Genomic DNA, 24561 nt, shown 5'->3' on the forward strand with positions numbered 1-24561 from the left:
TAAATCGATGCCCAGGTGGATTGCCTGGACTGGAACCCAGGAAAGGCAATCTGCCACGAGATTATCCTTGCCTGACACGTGCCGCAAATCTGTTGTGAATTCAGATATAAACGATAAACGTGAGGTGGCGCTGCTGCCGAGCTGACCAAGGTTCTGCCGTTTTGGCCATGGCAAAGGTGAGCGGCTTGTGGTCCATGAATGCAGTGAACGGACGGCCTTCTAGTAGGAAACGGAAATGCCGGATGGCCAAAAACAGGGCTAGCAACTCTGTCAAAAGTGCTATACTTTCGCTCGTTCTTGCGCAGTTGGCGGCTGAAAAAGGCTAATGGCTGCCAACCCCCGTCGACCCACTGCTCTTGAACCGCTCCGATGGCGTAGTCAGAGGCATCCGTAGTGAGGGCAACAGTCGCGCCCGGGAGTGGGTGTGCTAGCATAGTTGCATCCGCCAACGCCGCCTTGGTATCGCGGAATGCCTGGTCCATTTGCAGTGTCCAAGTGAGAACATCCTTGCCCGACTTCCCTTTTAGTGCTTCGTACAGAGGTTGCATTAACCGGGCCGCCTTGGGGACAAAACGATGATAAAAATTTACCATCCCCAAGAACTCTTGTAGGGGTTTGACCATGTGAGGCCGTGGGAATGCGGTAACTGCCTCTACCTTGGTGGCTAGCGGGACGGCGCCTTCTGGGGTAATCCTGTGTCCCAGGAAATCAATGCTGGATACTCCAAATGTGCATTTAGCCGGATTGACAATAAGGCCGCGTTGGCTGAGTCGGGTGAAAAGTGTACGTAAATGGGCCATGTGAGCTGTCGTATCCTTGCTGGCTATTAGGATGTCGTCCAAATATACAAAAATGAAGGGCAGGTCCCGTAAGACAGAGTCCATCAACCGCTGGAATGCTTGCGCTGCGTTTTTTAGACCGAATGGCATGCGGAGGAACTCAAAAAGGCCGAACGGAGTGATGACTGCCGTTTTGGGGACGTCTGAAGGGTGCACCGGAACTTGGTGATATCCACGAATGAGATCCACTTTAGAAAATATAGCGTTGCCAGCCAGATGTGCCGAAAAATCTTGGATGTGGGGAATAGGATACCTGTCCGGTGTCGTGGCGTCGTTTAAGCGTCTGTAATCCCCGCAAGGTCGCCATCCGCCGCCTGGTTTGGGTACTATATGCAGTGGGGAGGACCAAGGGCTGTCCGAACGCCGGATGATCCCGAGGCGCTCCATGGTCTGGAACTCAGCCTTTGCGGCTGCCAGCTTGCCGGCTTCTAATCGCCGCGCCCGAGTGTAAACGGGTGCTCCGGTCGTGGAGATATGGTGCTCCACCCCGTGCTGTGTGCTTGCAGCTGAAAAAGTAGGCCTGGTGAGCTCCGGGAATTCGCCGAGCAGGCGCGTAAACCCATCTTGTGACTGAACCACACAGGCCACCGACCAGGACGCGGCGGTGCTGCGGTGGCAGGGCACTGCGTGGAAAGTGGACGCATTAATGAGTCGGCAGTGTTGAACGTCGACCAGCAGACCGTTTGCACAGAAAAAATCAGCACCCAGGATGGCCTGTGAGACCTTGGCTGTAATGAAGTCGCAGACAAAATGCTGACCGGCGAAGGTTAAGTTTACCGTCCGTTTCCCGAACGTACGCATGGCAGCGCCATTTACTGCCACGAGGGAAGGCCCCTGGCCGCCGGATAGTAGGTCCAGCTTTGAAGCTGGGAGGATGCTGCACTGGGAACCAGTGTTGCACAGGAATCGTCGGCCCGTAACGGAATCCGTAACGTAAATGAGTTTGCCCGCTGAGCCCGCCGCCATAGCTAACTTGCTGTGCTTTTTGTCATCCGTCCGGTAGGACGCGGGCTTGTTGGAGTTTTTTTTTTCTTGAGGGAAACTGCAAGGAGGCCGGCAGCATCGAGCTTTGGCACCAAAACGGGCGTGGTACGCGCACCATCCTGCTGGGGGAGGGCTGGGCTTCGCTCGCGTGGGGGAAAGGCGCCTCGTGGCTGCACAACATTGCTGAGTAACAGTAAATATCTTGTCTGCCTCTGCAGCGAGTTCAGCACCGCCTGTGATGGCAGTGTTGGCCAATGCCGCCTGAGCCGGTTCGGGTAGCTGGCAGAGGAAAAGCTCACGGAATAAAAAGCATTGGGGTTCCGCGCCCAACAGCGTGAGCATTTGACTCATCAGCTCTGACGGTTTTGAGTCCCCGAGGCCGGGCATGGAAATAAGCTTGCGTGCCCGCTCCGACTTATTAATATCAAATACCTGTAGCAGCCGGGCTTTAAGTGCTTCGTACTTGCCCTCCCCAGGTGGGCTTCCAAGGATGCTGATGACCCGCGAGGCCGTGGCACTGTCGAGAGCGGCAACCACGTAATAATAACGGGTCGCATCCGCTGTGATCTCCCGGAGAGCGAACTGTGCTTCTGCCTGGAAAAACCATGCTGCTGGCTGCTGTTCCCAGAACTGCAGCAGTTTAAGGGCGACGGCGTTCGTGTTCATCCTCGACGAAAGTTGTCCAACGAGATCGGGGTCACCAATGTAGGAACGGAGGTTCCTATCTGAATAAGGTATTCAACTCGATGAATCAAATCAACAGGTTTTAATGAACAACGAAGTTAACAGGGAAACTACAGGAGAAACGGTACACAGGTCTATTCAGCTTGCTGGGCACTCGACGACTACTGGAATATTCTGGAAGCTGACGTCATGACGTCGTCACGTTCTTCGCGCCACTGGTGGTCACGTGATCGGCGTCATGACATCATCATGTGGAGTGCAGGAAAACACAATACAGTACAGTTAACAGGCAGTTTAAAGGTGCAGTCCGTGGTTGCACTACACTGTAGTTAAAGGGATTATTACCAATTGTTCTGAGACCCTTGGTGGCTCCGCCACAATACCATAAAACAGACATATTGTGATAAATATACCAGAGACCGAGATTGCAATTGTTGCTTACGACGTTGCTTACCAGACTGCCCCGTTCAGCCAGATCAAATCCCTTAATTGATTAATCACTTCTTCATTGCAGACCACTTTGTCTCCAGGTTTCTTTTGAAAACTGGACAGTAGCTAATTTAAAGTGAATACAAACTCCCAGAAAGAAAGGCTGGACTGAACAAGTATTTGATTCTACATTGAATATAGAATCTTCCTGAACCACTCTGGTTTGTCCTTCCCACAGGGAAAGAAGGTCCAAAAAAAACAAAATCAAATTTATCCAGTGAAATGTCAACCAGATTCATTGGGCAGGATTTTCATTCAGGCGTCGGGTGGGAGCCGGGACTACAACTTTCGGGGTTGTAGTCCCGCCTCCATCGAGATGTGGCCAATGCACGCGATTTCAACTTGATTGACCTTGTTGAGCCCGCCCAGCGGGCTCAGCAGGCCAATTAAGGGCGACCCGGCAACAGGTGACGTCACAGACTGAAATTTCATCTGTCAAGAGATATTGGCAGATGAAATATCAGTGTTTCACAGCTGTTTGAAGCTGTCAAACACTGACAGTCTTACTTCTAACATGAGTCCTTCTCCACAGACTCAGTTAGAAATCTCTCCTGCACAGAAAGCTGCAGGCTGTCACTTTTGGCACTTCGCAGCAATTCTGCTTTCTGTGCCGGTGAGATGAGGGACTCCCAAGACCTAAAGGAAGGAAGGCTGAAAAGGTATGAAAAACTCCCGCAGCCTAGAGGAAGAAAGGCTGTTAAGGTAAGTACAGGTAAGTAAAACTTCTTTACACACTTTAGACACACCAAACACACTTACCTTTGCACTCATGCACACATCACTCACCTGAACACTGACATCTCGACCCCTCCAAGTTCTTCAACCCGACGGCCCGCCTCCTCTAACTTGGCGTGGTTTGGAGCCATCGGGAATCCCACACTTCAACCTTAAAAATAGGGATTAGGCTAAAAACTGCCTGTTAACAGGCAGTTAATTGGCACTAATCCCTTCCCGCCTCGGGTAGGCGGGTCCCAGTGCGGGACGGGTACCCGCCTCCTTTGAAACTGGCATGGAGTCGGGTTTGGGTGCGGGATGGGGTCGGGACCCCTGATTTCGGGATTTTAACCTCCCCCCCCCCCCCCCCCCCCCCACGCCTCCAATCCCGACTCCACGGCCCAATGAAAATCCTGCCCATTATGTACACAGCCTCAAATAATAACCACTTAATTTTAGCCGATATTAGAAGTGTTGGTTCATTTTGAGAGGTTGAAAGCCTGTTCCAGGCGTCAATTTCATCCCCAACAGTATTAAATCCACCAAAACGCATAATACAGGAACTGAAACTTACCAAATATTGAAGAGTCAACACCAGACCTTGCAACTTTTCCATTCTGGTACTGTATTTAAATAGCTGGCTGAGTTGGGAATGGATTGTTAACTTTCTGCTTACACCGACTATTCGCACGAACGCAGCCCTATAAGCAACGGGGACTGTAATAAACCGAGTAATACAGTGATAATGCAATATAGCAGAAACTAATGTTATATGTAATAGTGATTTACATTGTAAAAATATAACTGCACAGTGTAATACATCATTCTTCAGGGTGGGCAATCTTTCGAAGCTCAAGAGCTGGAAAAGAATGGCCCGGAATTTGCAGTTATAATGATGGAGAAACTGTAAGCAACTTCTGGCGTCCGCACATGCGCAGTTAAATGCGGAAACCTGGAAGTTGCTGTCAGTGATACCCTGCTCCTCCACTGGGTGGGTTGTTGCAGCCTTCGCAGATGCAGTCAACACAATCGGTGATTTGACGCACTGTGCTCCCTGTAAAAACCATTGAAAAAGTTAAGCCTTGTTGAATGAGGTGTAACTGAGTTTTTAACAACATACTATGTCAAAATTACTGCTGAACAGCCTCTCTGGCCCTGAAAAAATAATTTTAGAAGTGTGGAATGTCATTCCCTCCATTCCATGATGATAATTCCATAAATGTTTAAAATAATGAAAATTATTTTTTATTTTGAGAACATAAGAGCATAGAACATAAGAATTAGGAGCAGGAGTAGGCTATATGGCCCCTCGAGCCTGCTCCGCCATTCACTAAGATCATGGCTGATCTTCAACCTCAACTCCACTTTCCCACCTGATCCCCATATCCCTTGATTCCCCCAGAGTCCAAAAATCTTTCTCTCAGCCTTGAATATACTCAACAATTCAGCATCCACAGCCCTTTGGGGTAGAAAATTCCAAAGATTTACAACCCTCAGTGAAGAAATTCCTCCTCATCTCAGTCTTAAATGGCCCACCCCTTATCCTGAGACTATGCCCCCTAATTCTAGACTCTCCAGCCAGGGAAAACAACTTCTCAGCATCTACCCTGTCAATTCCTCTCAGAATCTTGTATGTTTCAATGAAATCACCTCTCATTCTTCTAAACTTCAGTGAGTATAGGCTCAATTTCTCCTCATAGGGCAATCCTCTCATCCCAGGATTTTATTTTTGTAAAGTTTCTTTGATATTTCAGCTTCTACCTTAATCCCATGCATATGCCCCAATCTTTATTTCGCCCTCTGTAAAATGATTAAAAAGTGAATGATAATCAGTGCTTTTTACTTCCTGGTTTCCTGTCTGTGAGAATTCTTCAATTTGATTGGCTGCTCAGCCCACTTGATAACTTCACAGATCCCCTATAGATGGCGGCAGAATGAAATTGACGTCATAATAGGCAAAATCAACCCCACAGTCTTTGTGGGCAGCTTTCTTTGAGGTCAGCAGCGAGCCCCATCACTTCGCTGCTGACTGCAAAATCCGGGCTAATAATTTAACTTGGCAAACAGCTGCAAGTGTTCAGGTCTTTTATGTTCTGGCTTGAGTTAGTGAGAAGTCACACAACACCAGGTTATAGTCCAACAGTTTTATTTGAAATCACAAGCTTTCGGAGCGCTGCTCCTTCGTCAGGTGAAGTGGAGAGATGCATAAAGATACAGCTTTATAGTCAGAGAATAATGCCAGATGATTACAGGTAATCTTTCTAACTGCCATTTATCACACCTCGGCAGAGAGATAATCACAAAGGTGTGAATGGTGTCCAAGCAGGTTAGTCAGGAAAACATTACATCAAAGAACAATGAGGTGGGGTCACAAGGGGTCAAATGTTGCAGATGCTGGGGTCTGTATGAAAAACAAAAAACAGACAAAATTTTTTTTTTTTGCTGGAAATCACAGCAGGTCCGGCCGCATCTGTGTAGCGAGAACAAGCCAATGACAAATCGAGTCTGGGTGACCTTACGTCAGGTGGGGTTACATGTAGCGTGACATGAACCCAAGATCCAGGTTGAGGCCGTACTCATGAGTGCGGAACTTGGCTATCAGTTTCTGCTCGACGATTTTGCGTTGTCGTGTGTCTCGAAGGCCGCCTTGGAGAATGCTTACCCGAAGATCGGAGGCTGAATGTCCTTGACTGCTGAAGTGTTCCCCGACTGGGAGGGAACACTCCTGCCTGGCGATTGTTGCGCGGTGTCCGTTCATCCATTGTCACAGTGTCTGCATGGTCTCGCCGATGTACCATGCTCCGGGGCATCCTTTCCTGCAACGTATGAGGTAGACAACGTTGGCCGAGTCAAATGAGTATGTACCATGTACCTGGTGGGTGGTGTCCTCACGTGTGATGATGGTATCTGTGTTGATGATCTGGCATGTCTTGCAGAGGTTGCCATGGCAGGGTTGTGTGGTGTCGTGGTTGCTGTTCTCCTGAAAGCTGGGTAATTTGCTGCGAACGATGGTCTGTTTGAGGTTAGGCGGCTGTTTGAAGGCGAGTAGTGGAGGCGTGGGGATGGCCTTAGCGACGTGTTGGTCGTCATCGATGACATGTTGAAGGCTGCGAAGAACATGGCGTAGTTTCTCCACTCCGGTGAAGTACTGGACGACGAAGGGTACTCTGTTGGTTGTGTCCCGTGTTTGTCTTTTGAGGAGGTCTATGCGATTTTTTGCTGTGGCCCGTCGGAACTGTCGATCGACGAGTCGAGCATCATATCCCGTTCTTACGAGGGCGTCTTTCAGCGTCTAGGTGTCCATTGCGTTCCTCCTCGTCTGAGCAGATCCTGTGTATTCGCAGGGCTTGTCCATAGGGGATGGCTTCTTTAACGTGGTTAGGGTGGAAGCTGGAGAAGTGGAGCATCCTGAGGTTGTCCGTGGGCTTGCGGTAGAGTGAAGTGCTGAGGTGTCCATCTTTGATGGAGATTTGCAACATTTGACCCCTTGTGACCCCACCTCATTGTTCTTTGATGTTGTGGCGGAGCCACCAAGAGACACTGGGCAATCAGTAATCATTCCTTTAACTACCATGTAGTGCAGCTGTGGACTGCACCTTTAAACTGTATGTAGTTTCTTGTATTTTCGCGTCATGACGTCATGACGCCGATCACGTGACCCCCCCCAGTTGGCGCGGAGAGCATGATGACGTCATGACGTCAGCTTCCAGTATTTAGTGGCAGTCTTGGAGAGGCTGTGGGACTGGACAGACCTGCTTACATCTGCTCTTGTAGTTTTACCAGTTAAAGTTGTTTGTTTATTAAACTTGATTATTTTGTTTCACTGCGTCGAACTTCATTATTCGGATAGGAACTTCCGTTCCTACATTGGTGACCCCGATCTCGTTGGACAACTTTCGTCGAGATACTTATAATGAACACGAACGGCGTTGCCCTTAAATTGCCGCAGTTCTGGGAACAGCAACCAGCAGCATGGTTTTTCCAGGCAGAAGCCCAGTTTGCAATCCGGGACATTACAGCGGATTCAACCCGTTATTATTACGTGGTTTCCGCTCTCGACAGCGCCACGGCTTCACGGGTCGTCAGCCTCCTGGGGAATCCACCGGTAGAGGGCAAGTATGAAGCTCTAAAAAATCGTTTACTACAGGTGTTTGGTTTAAATAAGTCGGAGCGTGCACGCAGGCTTATTGCTATGCCCGGTCTTGGGGACTCAAAACCATCGGAATTGATGAGCCAAATGCTCACGCTTTTGGGTTCGGAGCCCCAATGTTTTTTGTTTCGAGAACTCTTCCTCTGCCAGCTACCTGAGCCAGTTCAGGCAGTCTTGGCCAGTTCTACGATTACGGACTGTGCCGAGCTGGCTGCAGAGGCAGACAAGACTTTTACGGTCACACAGCAGAGTTGTGCAGCCACGAGGCGTCTTTCCCCTACGCGAGCAAAGTCCAGCCCTCCTCCAGCAGGCTGGTGTGTGTACCATGCCCGTTTTGGCGCCAAGGCTCGACGCTGCCGTCCTCCCTGCAGTTTTGTTGAACAAAAATCTCCAGCAGGCTCACAAACTTCAATGAGGATGACGGGGTCTGACAAACACACCCAGTTCACCATGGCAGTCGGTTCAGCAGGAAAACTCCTCTACATTACTGATTCCAGGACAGGGCGACGATTCTTGTGTGATACTGGTTCTCAGTGCAGTATTTTGCCAGTTTCAAAGCTAGATCTACAATCCGGCGGTCATGGCCCTTCCCTCGAGGCAGCCAATGGTGCGACCATTCGCACGTTCGGTAAACGGACAGTTAATTTAACTCTTGGAGGTCAACGTTTTGTGTGGGAGTTTATAACGGCTAAAGTATCACAGGCCATCCTGGGGGCTGATTTTTTCTGTGCCTATGGTTTTCTGGTCGACGTCCAACATTGTCGACTCATTAATGCGTCTACTTTCCACGCGGTGCCTTGTCACTGCAGTACTGCTGTCTCCTGGTCGGTTGCCTGTGCGGTTCCATCGCATGAAGGGTTTAGGCGCCTACTCGGCGAGTTCCTGGGGCTCACCAGGCCTACATTCTCAGCAGCAGTCGCGAGGCACGGTGTGGTGCATTACATCACCACAACGGGATCACCTGTTTACGCTCGGGCACGAAGATTGGAACCCGGAAAGCTTGTAGCCGCAAAGGCAGAGTTTCAGATCATGGAGCGCCTTGGGATTGTCCGACGCTCCGATAGTCCTTGGTCTTCCCCACTACACATTGTACCTAAACCAGGTGGCGGATGGAGGCCTTGCGGGGATTACAGATGCCTTAACGAAGCCACTATGCCGGATAGGTATCCAATACCGCATATACAAGATTTTTCGGCTCATTTGGCTGGCAACTCAATATTTTCCAAAGTAGATCTCGTCCGTGGATATCACCAAGTTCCTGTGCACCCTCAAGATGTCCCCAAAACGGCGGTCATCACACCGTTTGGCCTTTTTGAGTTCCTTCGCATGCCGTTTGGATTGAAAAATGCAGCTCAGGCCTTTCAGCGACTTATGGACTCTGTGTTACGGGACCTTCCCTTCATTTTCATTTACTTGGATGACATTCTCATTGCTAGTAAGGATAAGGAGGAGCACATGGCTCATTTACGTACACTCTTTGCCCGCCTCAGCCAACATGGCCTCATCATAAATCTAGCCAAATGCCAGTTTGGGTTAACCAGCATTGACTTTCTGGGGCATAGGATCACCTCAGAAGGCGCCGTCTCACAACGACTTATGTCCCGCAAATTTGTTTGGAAGGGAATGCATTTAGACGTTCGGGACTGGACAAACAATTGCGTGGACTGTCAAAAATCAAAGGTCCATCGTCACGTTAAGGCTCCAGTGGCCATCTTTCCGGTGCCTGAACGCCGGTTCGATCATGTACATGTGGACTTAGTGGGCCCCCTCCCCACTTGGCGGGGTTTTATGCATCTCCTGACAATAGTGGACCGTACTACCAGGTGGCCAGAGGCGATTCCCTTGGTTGCTACTACTACAGCGGACGTATCCAGGGTGTTTATTTTGTCGTGGGTGGCCCGGTTTGGGGTGCCATCTGATATCTCCTCTGACCGAGGTCCACAATTCACGTCAGAGTTGTGGAATGCAGTTGCACAGGGCTTGGGTACCGAGCTGCACCGTACCACCGCTTACCATCCGCAAGCAAATGGTTTATGTGAGAGGTTTCATCGGTCTCTAAAGGCATCCCTCCGTGCCAGCTTGCGTGGTTCCAACTGGGTGGATGGACTCCCTTGGGTGATGCTAGGCCTTCGTACAGCCCCCAAGGATGACCTCCAGGCTTCATCGGCTGAGTTAGTCTACGGTCAAGCACTTCGAGTACCAAGGGATTTCCTCCCTCCACATACAGAACCGTGGTCGCCTGCTCAGCAGCTCCTTCAGCATCACGAGGTGGCAAAGAATTTCTTGCCTATTCCAACCTACAGAGGCCTCATGTTCCGGCAGAACTTATGAGTTCCGATTATGTTTTTATTCGGCAGGATGCTCATAGAGATACACTCAGACCACCTTATGCTGGACCGTTTCGTGTCATCGCAGCGGGAGAGAAATATTTCACGGTCGAAGTGGGAGGTAAGTCCGATACCATCTCCATCGACCGACTTAAACCAGCCCATCTGGATCGGAGTGAACCAGTGGTTGCTGCTCAGCCACCTCGCCGTGGACGACCACCGTTGGCTGCTAGACCAGTTATGCAACAGTCTACTATTAAATTGCCTACTTCAGCCTCATCCTTGTCTACACCTTCTGCTACTGTTTGCTCCACTCCAGATGCACCGCTTCAGACACAGCCAAGCATTGGCTCATCTTCCAACGTTCCATCGTCTGATGTTCGTAGTCGTTCGGGCAGAATTATTAAACCTCCTGTTCGTTTGACGCTGTCTGTTAAAGAGAATTCTGGGGGGGCGCCTGTGGCGGAGCCACCAAGAGACACTGGGCAATCAGTAATCATTCCTTTAACTACCATGTAGTGCAGCTGTGGACTGCACCTTTAAACTGTATGTATTTTCGCGTCATGACGCCGATCACGTGACCCCCAGTTGGCGCGGAGAGCGTGATGATGTCATGACGTCAGCTTCCAGTATTTAGTGGCAGTCTTGGAGAGGCTGTGGGACTGGACAGACCTGCTTACATCTGCTCTTGTAGTTTTACCAGTTAAAGTTGTTTGTTTATTAAACTTGATTATTTTGTTTCACTGCGTCGAACTTCATTATTCGGATAGGAACTTCTGTTCCTACAATGTAATGTTTTCCTGACTAACCTGCTTGGACACCATTCACACCTTTGATTGCTGTGATTATCTCTCTGCCGAGGTGTGATAAATGGCAGTTAGAAAGATTACCTGTAATCATCTGGCATTATTCTCTGACTATAAAGCTGTGTCTTTATGCATCTCTCCACTTCACCTGACGAAGGAGCAGCGCTCCGAAAGCTTGTGATTTCAAATAAAACTGTTGGACTATAATCTGGTGTTGTGTGACTTCTTACATATTTCCACCCCAGTCCAACACCAGCATCTCCACACCATGGCTTGAGTTAGAGATGTGATGGCAAAATTGGATTCCCTCTGCTATCAATTGTACAGTGGCCCAGCCAGTTACAGTATATTCACGAGTGCTGCTATGCGAACACCCTGAGTATCATGCATCCATGTCAAGCATTAGTTTATTATATTATTGCTTATATTCATTTAATCCATTTTTGAAGGAGTAGGAACAGCGTAAAATATAGATGAGTAGTTTATCTATATTCTACTACATCTTATTTATGTTCTACAGTTTTGCTAAAAGTAGCGAAGACTGGAATTTTGGCTTCAGATGTTTTTAACGCATCTGTTGCTGCAGTGCCTATGTAAATAAAGGTTGCTAGAAATAACTCAAGTATTGTGGATAAATTAGAAAAGTCCACACAAATTTTGGATATCAAAAACTCCCTAGTTTTTTCTATTAATGCAGCCCTCTCTGCAAAAGGGGCGAATTATGATTTTCCCCTCTTCCCACATGCACAAGAAAAATGTCTATACCTACAAGACAACTAAAGTACTGTGGATATGGGGTTTATTTTTGGCTGCTGGTTCATGTGATATTGGAGTCAGAAAGAAACTACATTTAAAGACAGTCCTTTGGGAGGATTTTTCAGGTAAAGCAATCTTTTATAGTTTAAAGAAATAATTTTATTATACCTTTGAGGGGAAATCATTGAATTTCTTCATTTGCTGGCAGCCTGTTGCAGACTCATCTTATTTTGTGTCTCATTTCGAAAAGAACTGCTCTGCTGATGCATGTGATAGATTCACCACTGAGCAATTTTTTTTTAAGAATGTGGGGCCTAGAAATTCGGTACTTATGTGCCGGTCGTTACCGCTGGTTTGTTGCAAATAAATGGCAGCCCCCTCTGGCATGGGACCCAGCGGCTGCCATTTTGGTAAGGGCCGTAGCGCTGCTCTTGATGGCGCTGGCCCCTGAAATGTAAATGAGCAGAACGTGACGTCAATCGGTGTGCAACACTGACTTGATGCCACATCTGCAAACTTCAAGATTCTCACTCTGTTTAATGTTGGGTGCTAAGCACACTCAGAAAAGTGCGAGAAGCAGCCCTGCAGAGACACTGGGCTGGATTTTCCTTAAGCTGTCGGGAAGGAGGCGAGACTACAACTTTCAGGTTTTAGTCCCGCCTCCATCGACGTCCGGCCAATCGACGCGATTTTCCCTTGATTGACGTTGTTGAGCCCGCCCAGTGGGCTCAGCAGGCCAATTAAGGGCCACCCGGCAACAGGTGATGTCACAGACTGAAATTTCATCTGTCAAGAGTTTTTGACAGATGAAATATCAGTGTTTCACAGCTGTTTGAAGCTGTCAAACACTGACAGTCTGACTTCTAACCTGAGTCCTACGCAGACTCAGTTAGAACTGTCACCGGGACTGAAAGCTGAAAGCTGTCACTTTTGACAGATCGCAGCCGTTCAGCTTTCAGTTCTGGCTGAGTGATGGACTCCCGCAGCCTAGAGGAAGAAAGGCTGTTAAGGTAAGTACAGGTAAGTAAAACTTCTTTACACACTTTAGACACACCAAACACACTTACCTTTGCACTCATGCACCCATCACTCACCTGAACACCGACATCGTGACCCCTCCAAGTCCTTCAACCCGACGGCCTGCCTGCTCTAACCTGGCGTGGTTTGGAGCCATCGGGAATCCCATACGACACCCCTCAAAATAGGGATTAGGCTAAAAATTGCCTGTTAACTACCTGTTAACAAACAGTTAATTGGCACTAATCCCTTCCCGCCTCGGGTCGGCGGGTCCCAGTGCGGGGCAGGTACCCGCCTCCCTTGAAACTTACATGGAGGCGGGTTTTGGGCGGGATGGTGTCGGGACCCCCAAATTCAGGATTTTTGCCCCCTGCACGCCTGGAAGCCTGCCTCACGACACACTGGAAATCTGGCCCACTGTCAGTGCTTCTTAAAGGGACACACACATCTTTCAGGTAAGTTTGGATTTAACCTTTTGGGCTTTTTTAACATTTTATTGAAGTAGTGGCTTGGTGCAATAGATGTTACAAGTTTTTTTAATTCTGAAGGGCATTCAGGGAGTGCTGCTGGACACTTGCAAGGCATGGATGATAAAGGAAGGCCTCTGAGAAGACAAATTGCTGGAACTACTCAGCAGGTTAGGCAGCATTCGTGGAGAGAGAAACAGAGTTCACGTTTCAGGTTGAGATGCTGCCTGACCTGAGTATTTCCAGTATTTTCTGCTTTTATTTCAGATTTCCAGCATCCACTCGCAGAGAGAAGAGGAGGACGCAGAAGAGGAGGACGCAGAAGAAGAAGAATGAAACCCAGAGAGCCCCTTTCTGGCCGGGATATCCAGAATGCAATCATCCACCTGTGGTACCAGTGATCACAACCCCAATTCCCCTTTCAACATTTGTCCCACGCCTTACCTTCCCACTGTTACTGACCATCACAGCATCCTCTTGGTCACAATGCTGAAATAAAAGCCACCACAGAGCAAACTTTCCAATCCAACTTTAGACATCTATCCATCCAATATGACATCAAGAAATCAACTAATCACCCTTGTGCATTCCCGTAGTGACTATTGTATGTTCCTTTGCCTATCCTAATGATGTTACACAGTGCTACCCTAGTGGCTTCAGCGTGGCTGGTGGAAAGCTGCTGACTTTCAGTGGGGGGCACTGCAGATGGCCCTGCAGGATGACCTCGAGGACCTGATGGCTGGGAGTGTGAAATTGAGTGACGACGTTTCTTCTTCTTTACTCTCCTCTCCCTCTTCTTGATCAACCATGGCTGGGCAGGCTGGATTTCTTGGGTGTGTAAAATGAGGAAGGCACAAGGGTAGAGTTGTGGTGAGGGGAGGGCAGGAAAGCAAGAGCTGCATGCTTACACCATGCACACCTTGTAAAGCAGAAGAGATTGTGGGATGAGGGGCAAGTGGAATGTGAGAAGGAGGATAACGTATGATGATACCAGCATCTTGTATCCTTTCAGCCCCGCCACTGGCGAAGGGCTCAGCCATGCCCAGCCAAGAATGGCCAGCACTGTCTCCTCCAAAGGTGTGAGGTGATGCTAGGAATGTGAGCTGTGCCTCATGATTAGTACAGTTTGATGGTAGGTGAGTGATGGTGGGGTGGGGTGGGGGGAGTCATACAATGAGCATTGCGTGAGGCTAGTGGTGCAGTTGGTAGGAGACAGCTTTTGAAGATGCATTCATTGACCTTGGCCACTGGTCTGAGGTCATGAAGCTTCTTTGGGCACTGGAGTTAGGTTGTGGGGGTGACACTGCTGGCTTGATGGCCTTGGTGATCTGATCCCACTTCATTCTTTCTGGAGGGCATCCTGGCCCCTGTGGGTAGAGGACCTCTTTTGCAGTGTTGACCCCCTGCACAAAGCTGGAGTGCTGTGTGCGTGACTCTTGGTGTTCCTTCCCTGGCTTATTGAGCCATTTTTGTTATTGCTGAAGCGCTTTTACCATTTCTTTAGGTGCAGAAGGCAGTTCAGCTTTAAGAGCTGAAGATTGCCATTTGGGAATTATTTTTAATGTTTATTTTTTTTGAAGGGTTGTTGAGCTCTAAGGGCTAAAAACTGCCTATGTTTAAATGATTTTTATTTTTTTCATTTTAGGAGGCAGTTCCCCTTTAAGGGACTGACACTGCTTTCTAAAATGACAGGCTAGCTTTAAGACAACGTTGCTCTTGCTCCAGGGATGCTACGGCCACACTACATTGGGCCTCCTGCTGAGACTACCACCGGAAAACCAGTGTTGCACTCCAGGTTTTGCGATACGCTAATTTAAATTTGCAAGCAGCACCAAAACACCGGTGCTGCCTGCGCTATTATTTTGGGTGGCCATTAACTTTGGCCCACGGTGGCACCGGCAGATTTCCGGCCTATCCCAATTTTTAGGCCTTGATCAGCAACTTCAGAATTAAAAAAAAATCTAAATGAGAGACACAGTTTCACAGTGAAATTATTTAAGTTGCAAAAAAATGGGCCTGTTCAGAAACTAGCTCTGTGCCGCAAGCGCTTAAAATCAATAGCATAAGTCTAAGATCATACACAGCAGAAACACTTTAAAGATTGCCATTTTATGACCACCAATCACTGTTCACTTACATTGTCCTTCACATGCTTAAATTGCAGAATTAATTACATTTTTCATTAAGATTTATAATTTTGGATGCTATAATGGTTGCCTAAACAATTCCATTTTGGTTGTGACTGCAAAATTAAAACTCACATGAATGTTTTCCAGTGTATTTCTACTATCTCAAAAAAGGTACAATTACTGGTCTATAATACTCCAGTTGATTATTTACTTCAAAAAAAGTTGAATGTGAAACATATGTAATTTTTTAGTTGTGCATTTATTAAATTTGTGATGTTACTTGCTTGAATGCTGAAAAAGTTAAAAGAAGCACCATAGAGTAAATAAATTGAAACCTAATCTGGTAAGAGTTTAGAAGGGCACTCTAGAGATTTCCAGTTCTTCAACTATTGCATCCCCCAACTGAAATTTTGAATGGAAGTGAGAAAACTCTCAATAAAATGGTAGAGAATTATGTATTAATAATCTGTTAATTTTAATTTACCTCTCCATTAGATTCTGCTGTATGTGTTGATTACCTACCACCGGTTTTACATCAAAATGAAGTTTCATGGAATGAAGAGAACTGGGTATGATCAATTCCATTTGTAAGATGCTTTTCTATGATCCTGTATCTTGGCCAAAATAATTTAGTTCATTTCTATTTGATGATTTAGAATGATGAAAATTATAGATATGTTCAGCTTTTGCAGGTTGTTGAAAAGGATGCCGAGTGACAGTATTTTAGTTTCTCTGGTGGCAAGTCCTTTTTTTCCAACAAATGAACTGAGTAAAGTTGCCATAAAGCTTTCTGGATCTTTTTCTTAGTTTAAGACTTTGAAAGCTAAATAATTCTTGCAGATGTGGGTAACCCATCTTCTATGTTTCTCCCAAATATGCTGCTGAGATGCATTGTATACAGCTGTTTGGTTTTTACCTTAGAATTTGAAGGAATGAGATGATGGGTTTTTTTTTAAAACAAGAAACAACCATTTAACATCAACAACATGCATTTATATATGTAGATATATATAAGATATTAATATAAGAAGTGTCCTCAGTTGTTTCACAAATACTGATAAGGAAAACAGACTCTGAGGCAGGAACGTAAAAGTTAAGAGTGGTGACTTAAAACTTGGACACAGTACCACTTCCAAATTTTAAGGACAAAAAATTTGAATAAGTCTTTTTATCTGTGACGTCCGTCAAATAATTTTTATCTCTTTAGATGAAACATAACACTAATATATATTTAGGGGGAAAAATTGAGTCACGCCCCCTTTGGGGCACTAACTTCGCCGGGACACTACTTTTAGCGCCCCAAAAAAATTAGTGCCCCCGTGGCCGGAATTCATCGTTAGCGCCTCAAGAGGGAAGCGGGGTGCTAGTGGAAGCGCCTCGCCTCCCTCTTGGGGCGCTGCGAGGGAATATCGCGGTGCTATGGCGCTGTGGCACATCCTGCCGCGGTAATGCAGGCGTTCCTCCCCTTCTTAAAGGGGAGGGGCCTTGCGCAGCGCGACCCGGGGCCTAGCTGGGCCACCAGGGACCAGGAGTGCTGGCAAAAGAGCCCGGCACTCAAGAGAAGTGCCGGACTCATGGAGCGCAGCCGGCACTCTGCGGGGGGTCTGCTCAGGAGACCAGGGACGGCAACGGGGGCAGGTGCTGGCAGGTGGCCAGCAACATGAATGGCCGCCAGGCACCTTGCCTTTAATTAGTGCCGCCCCAGCCGCAGGTAGGCCCCCCTGACCCCATCGGACATGGTGTCTGGCGGTAAGTCGGGGTGCTACCGAAGATCACGGCCGGGGCACTGCACACGGCGATGACGTCATCACCGGCGGTGCAGTGCTGCGGGGCACTAACGGTTACCGCCGCCGCTAACCTCCCGCTGAATTTTGCGGGAGGCATTGGCAGTGCTGTGCCCGTTTGCTAGTTGCTTTGCGTCCCATTAGCGCAGGGCGCTAACGGGAGGCGTAAAGCAACTGAATTTTTCCCCCTTAAAGTCTTGTGTATTGGGGCCTTTTCTGCCCATATTAAGCTTATACTTTTTATATTTTATAATAGGTACTCCTGTTTGTCTTTCACATTGTAGTTGCTTGCTTTCTGCTACTAGATGGCATCGTGGTGCTGTAGGGGGTGGTGTGTGTGGTCAGCATTGCCTCTGACTCCCTGAGCAGTTCGAATCGCTCCCACTCCCTTGGTTCTAGACTTTGGACTTATTTGGGGGTTGTAATGAAATTGCAACAGACAACTGAGTTGGTCAAAAGAATTGAGATTTTATATTTGAGACAGGAAAATATACAACACAATAAATCTTATACTCTAAAAGGGGGAACACTTTGGAATATGCGAGGGAGAATGACAATAGACAAAATACCTTACCCCCCTCCCAATCCCACTATACTAACTAGGTTGAATTCCAGAGGACCAGGAAATGCTCACCAAACGACTTTCTTGACAGTTGTAGAGGTTCGCGATTTCGGGGTTCTCTCTAGCTGTGGCGGTTGGGGCCTGCCGTACCCCAGACGTGGTGGAAGACTGCACCTGCGTTGGGTTTTCAGTCTTCGCGAGTCCGCTGATGCGGTCGGGTGCGTAGTTGGATTTATCGGGTAAGTACCCAATTTCCTTTGGTTAGGTATAGTTTTTAGAGCCTTTTGTTAAATCTTACCCAGGGGTAAGTCAGGCTAGCTTGTAGAGTGGAAACAAGTTTGCGAATCTTCGGGTTTTTCCAGGTTGGTTTCCTGTTGGTCGCGGTGGCCCAATATTACCTAGTTGGTGGTAATATTGTTAGTTGTTGGTTTCTTGAGGCCTTTGGTTGCCGCGATTCCTTTCTCCTTTCATTTCGTTCTTCTTTCCTCAAGTCTCCGATTCTCTGACTGTGAACGGTGATGATGATGATGAGTAAGTACCCTTATGAACCGTACTTTCTAACTGCTCTCCTGTACTGAACTGCTTTCTGTGTCAAAACAGGCCTCGATTATACTGTTTTGAGGCCTGGCTTATCTGACTGCCAAATCTCCTCTGGCCCATTGTTAATTTTGGTGGGCTCGTTAATTTTAATAGTTTTAAAATTCTTACTGAATTTTGGGGCTGGTCCCATCTATTTTTAATTGACTTTTAACTAGTTTCGGGATTGCTTCGAAATCAGTTTAAGTGTGCAAAGTGGTTTTGGAAATCTTTGAGTGGTTTACACTGTTGTTCGATTGTCTTCTCCTGCTGGGGTCTCTTTTGTTGATTAGTGGCATGTATTGTATTCATGTTCTTGATGGCCCTGTAGGTTTCGGCGGGAACTGTCCTTCGGTGGGCTTATTGTCTTTATGTAGAATGACTGGGATGGCCCAGAACATTCTCAGACAATCTGGCCTTTTCCAACTGTCTGTCCCACAGTGCCCAACCCAGTTCCTTTGGTTAGCTTTTCCATAGGCCTGGACATGCCTTTTAAAGTAGCCAAATCTTCCTGGGGTTTTGACTTTTAAGTCCCTTTTGGCCCAATATTCTTTAAAACAGTCCAAAATCTCTTCTTTTCTTAGTTTGGGGGAATCTGTAGAATTTTGCGAGCCTTACAGTGCAAGCCATTCCAATCTGCTCACCATATTTTTCTCTTGATTTTTAGGTGCTTTCTTCAGCATTTTTAGATCTTTTAACTCGCACCAAGTCCCGTTCACCCATCACCCCTGTGCTCGCTGACCTACATTGGCTCCTGGTTAAGCAGCGCCTCGATTTCAAAATTCTGATCTTTGTTTTCAAATCCCTCCATGGCCTCGCCCCTTCTTATCTCTGTAATTGCCTTCAGCCCCAGAACCCCCCAAGATATCTGCACTCCACTAATTCTGCCCTCTTGAGCATCCCTGATTATAATCGCTCAATTTTGATGGCGTGTCTTCTGTTGCCTAGGCCCTAAGCTCTGGAATTCCCGGCCTAAACCTCTCCATCTCGCTACCTCTCTTTCCTCCTTTAAGACGCTCCTTAAAACCTACCTCTTTGACCAAGCTTTTGGTCACTTGCCCTAATTTATCCTTATGTGGATCGATGTCAAATTTTCTGTCTTAAAATACTCCTGTGCAGCATCTTGTGACGTTTACTATGTTAAAGGCGCTATATAAATACAAGTTGTTGTTGTTTAAAACTGATTTTTTTTGTTTGTTTGTTTTGGGTACCCAGGAGTCCCTTTCCCCTAGTGGTCCTTTCGCCAGCACAACTCTTTTCATAGAATTTTACAGTACAGAAAGGGACCATTCGGCCTGTGCCAGCTCCCTGAAAGAGCTATCCAATTCAACCCAATCCCAGTATCCTTTAAGAAAACATAGAAACATGGAAGATAGGAGCAGGAGTAGGCCATTCGGCCCCTCGAGCCAGCTCCGCCATTCAGTGCGATCATAGCTGATCATCCAAATTCAGTACCCTGTCCCTGCTTTCTCCCCATATCCCTTGATCCCCTTAGCCTTAAGAAATATATCTAACTCCTTCTTGAATATATTTAATGAATTGGCCTCAACTGTCTTCTGTGGTAGAGAATTCCATAGGTTCACCACTCTCTGGGTGAAGAAATTCCTCCTCATCTTAGTCCTAAATGGCTTACCCCTTATTCTTGGAATGTGACCCCTGGTTCTGGACTCCCCCACCATCGGGAACAGCCTTCCTGCATCTAGTCTGTCTAGTCCTGTTAGAATTTTGTAAGTTTCAATTAGATCTCCTCTCATTCTTCTAAACTCGAGCGAATATAAGCCTAATCGACTCAATCTCTCTTCATACGTCATTCCTGCCATCCCAGGTATCAGTCTGGTGAATCTTTGCTGCACTCCCTCCATGGCAAGAACGTCCTTCCTCAGATAAGGCGACCAAAACTGCACACAATACTCAAGGTGTGGTCTTACCAAGGCCCTGTACAACTGCAGCAAGATATCCTTGCTCCTGTACTTGAATCCTCTCGCTATGAAGGCCAGCATACCATTTGCCTTCATAACCGCCTGCTGCACCTGCATGTGTACCTTCAGCGACTGGTGCACAAGGACACCCAGGTCTCATTGCACTTCCCCTTTTCCCAATTTATTGCCGTTCAGATAATAATCTGCCTTCCTGTTTTTGCCACCAAAGTGGATAACCTCGCATTTATCCACATTATACTGCATCTGCCAAGCATCTGCCCAATCGCCCAACCTGTCCAAATCATACTGGAGTTTCTCTGCATCCTCCTCACAGCACACACGCCCACCCAGCTTTGTGTCATCTGCAAACTTGGAGATATTACATCTAGTTCCCTCGTCTAGATCATTAATATATATTGTGAATAACTGGGGTCCTTGCACCGATCCCTGCGGTACCCCACTAGTCACTGCCTTCCACTCGGAAAAAGACCCGTTTATTCCAACTTTGCTTCCTGTCTGCCAACCAGTTTTCTATCCAAGTCAGTACCTTACCCCCAATCCAATGTGCATTAACATTGCACGCTAGTCTCTTATGCGGGACCTTATCGAAAGCCTTCTGAAAGTCCAAATACACCACATCCGCTGGTTCTCCCTTATCTATTCTGCCAGTTACATCCTCAAAAAATTCCAGTAGATTAGTTAAGCATGATTTACCTTTTGAAAATCCATGTTGACTTTGTCTGATCCTGTCACAGTTTTCCAAGTGCTCTGCTATTACATCTTTCATAATGGACTCTAGCATTTTCCCCTCTACCGATGTCAGGCTTACCGATCTATAATTCCCCATTTTTTCTCTACCACCTTTTTTAAATACTGGGGTAACATTAGCTACCCTCGAATCCATGGGAACTGTTCCAGAGTCTATAGAATTTTGGAAGATGACCAGCAATGCATCTACTATTTCTAGGGCCACTTCCTTAAGTACCCTAGGATGTAGATTATCAGGCCCTGGGTATTTATCGGCCTTCAATCCCATCAATTTCCCAAACACCATTTCCCTACAAATACTGATTTCATTCAGTTCCTCCCTCTCATTAGACCCTATGTTCCCCGACATCTCTGGGAGTTAAATTGTGTCCTCCTTTGTGAAGACAGAACCAAAGAATGTATTTAATTGGTCTGCCATGTCTTTGTTCCCTATGATAAATTCCCCTGATTCTGACTGCAAGGGAACTATGCTTGACTTCACCAATGTTTATCTCTTCACATATCTATAGAAGCTTTTACAGTCAGTTTTTATGTTCCCTGCAAGCTTACTCTCATACTTTATTTCCCTCCTCTGAATTAATCCCTTTGTCCTCCTTTGCTGAATCCTAAGCTGCTCCCAATCCTCAAGTTTGCTGCTTTTTCTGGCCAATTTATATGTCCTCCCCTTGGATCTTATGCTATCCCTAATTTCCCTTGTTAGCCACGGTTGAGTCACCTTTTTTGTTTTATCTTTATGCCAAACGGGGATGAACATATTCTGTAGTTCATGCGATCTTTAAATGTTTGCCATTGCCTATTCACCGTCAACCCTTTTAAGTAACATTCCCTAATCCATCCTAGCCAACTCGCACCTCATACCATCATAGTTTCCTTTATTTAAATTCAGTACTCAAGTCTCTGAATCAACTACTTCACTCTCCATCTTAATGAAGAATTCTATCATATTATAATCGCTCCTCCCCAAGGGGCCTCGCACAACAAGATTGCTAATTAATCCTTTCTCATTATATAATACCCAGTCTAAGATGGCCTGATTTCTAGTTGGTTCCTCGACATATTGGTCCAGGAAACCATCCCGTATACACTCTAGGAATTCCTCTTCCACAGTATTGTTACTAATTTGGTTAGACCAATCTATATGTAGGTTAAAGTCACCCATGATAACTGCTGCGCCCTTATTGCACGCATCTCTAATTTCCCGTTTAATGCCGTCCCCAACCTCAGCATTACTGTTTGGGGGTCTGTATACAACGCCCACTAATGTTTTCTGCCCCTTGGTATTTCTCAGCTCTACCCATACAGATTCCACATCATCAGAGCTAATATCCTTCCTTACTGTTGAGTTAATCTCTTCTTTATCCAGCAACGCTACCCCACCGCCTTTTCCTTTTTGCCTGTCCATCCTGAATATTGAATACCCCTGGATATTCCCAGCCTTGGTCACCCTGGAGCCATGTCTCCATAATCCCAATTATATCATATCCGTTTACATCTATTTGCACGGCTAATTCATCCACTTTATTACGAATGCTCCTCGCATTAAGACACAAAGCCTTCAGGTTTTTTTTAACACTCTTAGACCTTTTAGAATTATTGTTTACTGCAGCGATGTTTGATTTACACCCTTGATTTCTCTGACTTCCACTTTTGCTTTTCTCCTTCCTGTCTTTTGCTTCTATCCTTGCTTCCCTTTCCTCTGTCTCCCTGCACAGGTTCCCAACCCCCTGCCATTTTAGATAAACCGTCCCCAACAGCACTAGCAAACACTCCCCCTAGGACATCGGTCCCGGTCCTGCCCAGGTGCAAACCATCCAGTTTGTACTAGTCCCACCTCCCCCAGAACCAGTTCCAATGTCCCAGGAATTTGAATCCCTCCCCCTTGCACCATTCATCTAGCCACGTATTTAGCTGAAATATCCTTCTATTTCTACTCTGACTAGCACGTGGCACTGGTAGCAATCCTGAGATTACTACCTTTGAGGTCCTATTTTTTAAATTTACCTCCTAACTCCCTATATTCAGCTTTTAGGACCTCATCCCATTTTTTACCTATATCGTTGGTACCTATATGCACCACGACAACTGGCTGTTCACCCTCCCCCTCCAGAATGCCCTGCAGCTGCTCCGAGACATCCTTGATCCTTGCACCAGGGAGGCAATCAATTATTTATTCCCTTTTAAAAACTATTATAGATTTTCTTCTATGTTCTAACAGCAATTGTACAACAAAATTCTCCTAATATTTTCTTTTTTGTTTATTGGTAGTGCAATTAACTTTTTTGCCTCTAGTTACTGACTTGGCAACCAGTGGAAATAGTTTTATTCCCAATTTGCCTTATCAAATCCCTGTAATTTTTAATACCTCTGCCTGATCTCGTAACCTTCTTTGTTCTAATTAAAAGTGCCCCAATTTCTCTACTCTTTCTTTATAATAAGAGCCAGCCTATTTTTTTCAGTTTAATTAGAAGGGTGTCAGCCTTCAGCCTGTGAGAATTGGTGATTTTATTTACTCTTCCAAAACACTTTGAAACAAACTAGAGATTGGATTCTCAAAGCTCTATTTCAGGCAAGTTTCACATTTAAAATTGTTTTTAAGCATTTATGCCATTTCTCCGGGTGTTTTGCTGATTTTGTGCCAAAGTTATGGCAGATGATCTGGTGAACTCCTGCAGAAATTCCGGGTGTTAATCTGTGATTGGATTTTGCTCCCTGCATTAGTTCTTGTTGCTATGGAGGGTATCTTTTTTTCTTGGGCCTTTTCCCCACAGTTGATGTTTGCTGCTAGTATTGAAGTTGCAGCAAACAAATGATGAGGATAGGAATTTATTTAGGTCTTCCTTTCGAACTCCACGATTTAGAGGAGGAGGAGAAGGTCAGGAGGAGATGCCAAATATGGGTGCCGTTACACCCGAACATTATTTATGCATCCATCATTATCCCAGAACCCACATTTCTAAACCATGACTTGTCTACCTGGGCGTGTCAGGTGAGACCTGTCTTCACGGTATATGCTTCACTAGAAAGGCTTTTAGAGAGAGAGCTATTCCATCTAGGCTTAACTGCAGACAGTTTCTACCACATGAATGGCTCTTTCAGTACTTCTGACAGTTACCACAGCATGAAGCTCTTATGATACCCTTCCAAGTCACCACAGGCCACATTTGCCAGATCAGCTTTCAGCCCAAAGATGCATCAAGTGAGGGATAGATGCTGTGTTTCTAAGGCGCAGCACCTTCATCACATTCTATGTGGAAAGGAGGCACACAATTTTAACCAGGTGTCAGAGTTCCTAATAGTCCAGAGCGTAATAGGTAGCACCCATGTGGGCATCAGCCACACAGCCTCCGTGAACAGAAAGGGTTGCTATTCAATTAAAGTTAAGTTAGTGTTTGACCACAGAAACATAATGTAAGTAGGTATCCGTTATGCAGGTAGCTCTCATAATGTATGTGGCAGTCACAATGCCTGTTATTTGAAGGCTCAGATGGCTGCTGGGAAACCAAGGTTATCCATTCAGACTGATGATTCCACTGAGGAAATTGCTGAACAGCAGCAGCATGTAAATACAAGTTACTCATCCCTCGACCAGA

At 46.5% G+C, this 24561-nt stretch overlaps 1 protein-coding gene across 4 annotated transcripts in view; it reads left to right on the top strand.

The window, feature by feature from the left end:
• The window catches only part of gra (granulito), a 242581-nt gene that overhangs the window by 59321 nt on the left and 158699 nt on the right, over positions 1 to 24561 (top strand). For all 4 annotated transcript variants that reach the window (XM_085992694.1, XM_085992692.1, XM_085992691.1 and 1 more), the window contains one exon: positions 15858 to 15931. In XM_085992694.1, the coding sequence (XP_085848820.1) occupies positions 15858 to 15931 (74 nt within the window). The remainder of the gene's footprint in view (positions 1 to 15857; positions 15932 to 24561) is intronic.

This window comes from Somniosus microcephalus, chromosome 7, assembly GCF_052327205.1.
Source record: "Somniosus microcephalus isolate GS21.2 chromosome 7, FLI_Smic_1.0, whole genome shotgun sequence".
NCBI classification, from domain to species: Eukaryota; Metazoa; Chordata; class Chondrichthyes; order Squaliformes; family Somniosidae; genus Somniosus; species Somniosus microcephalus.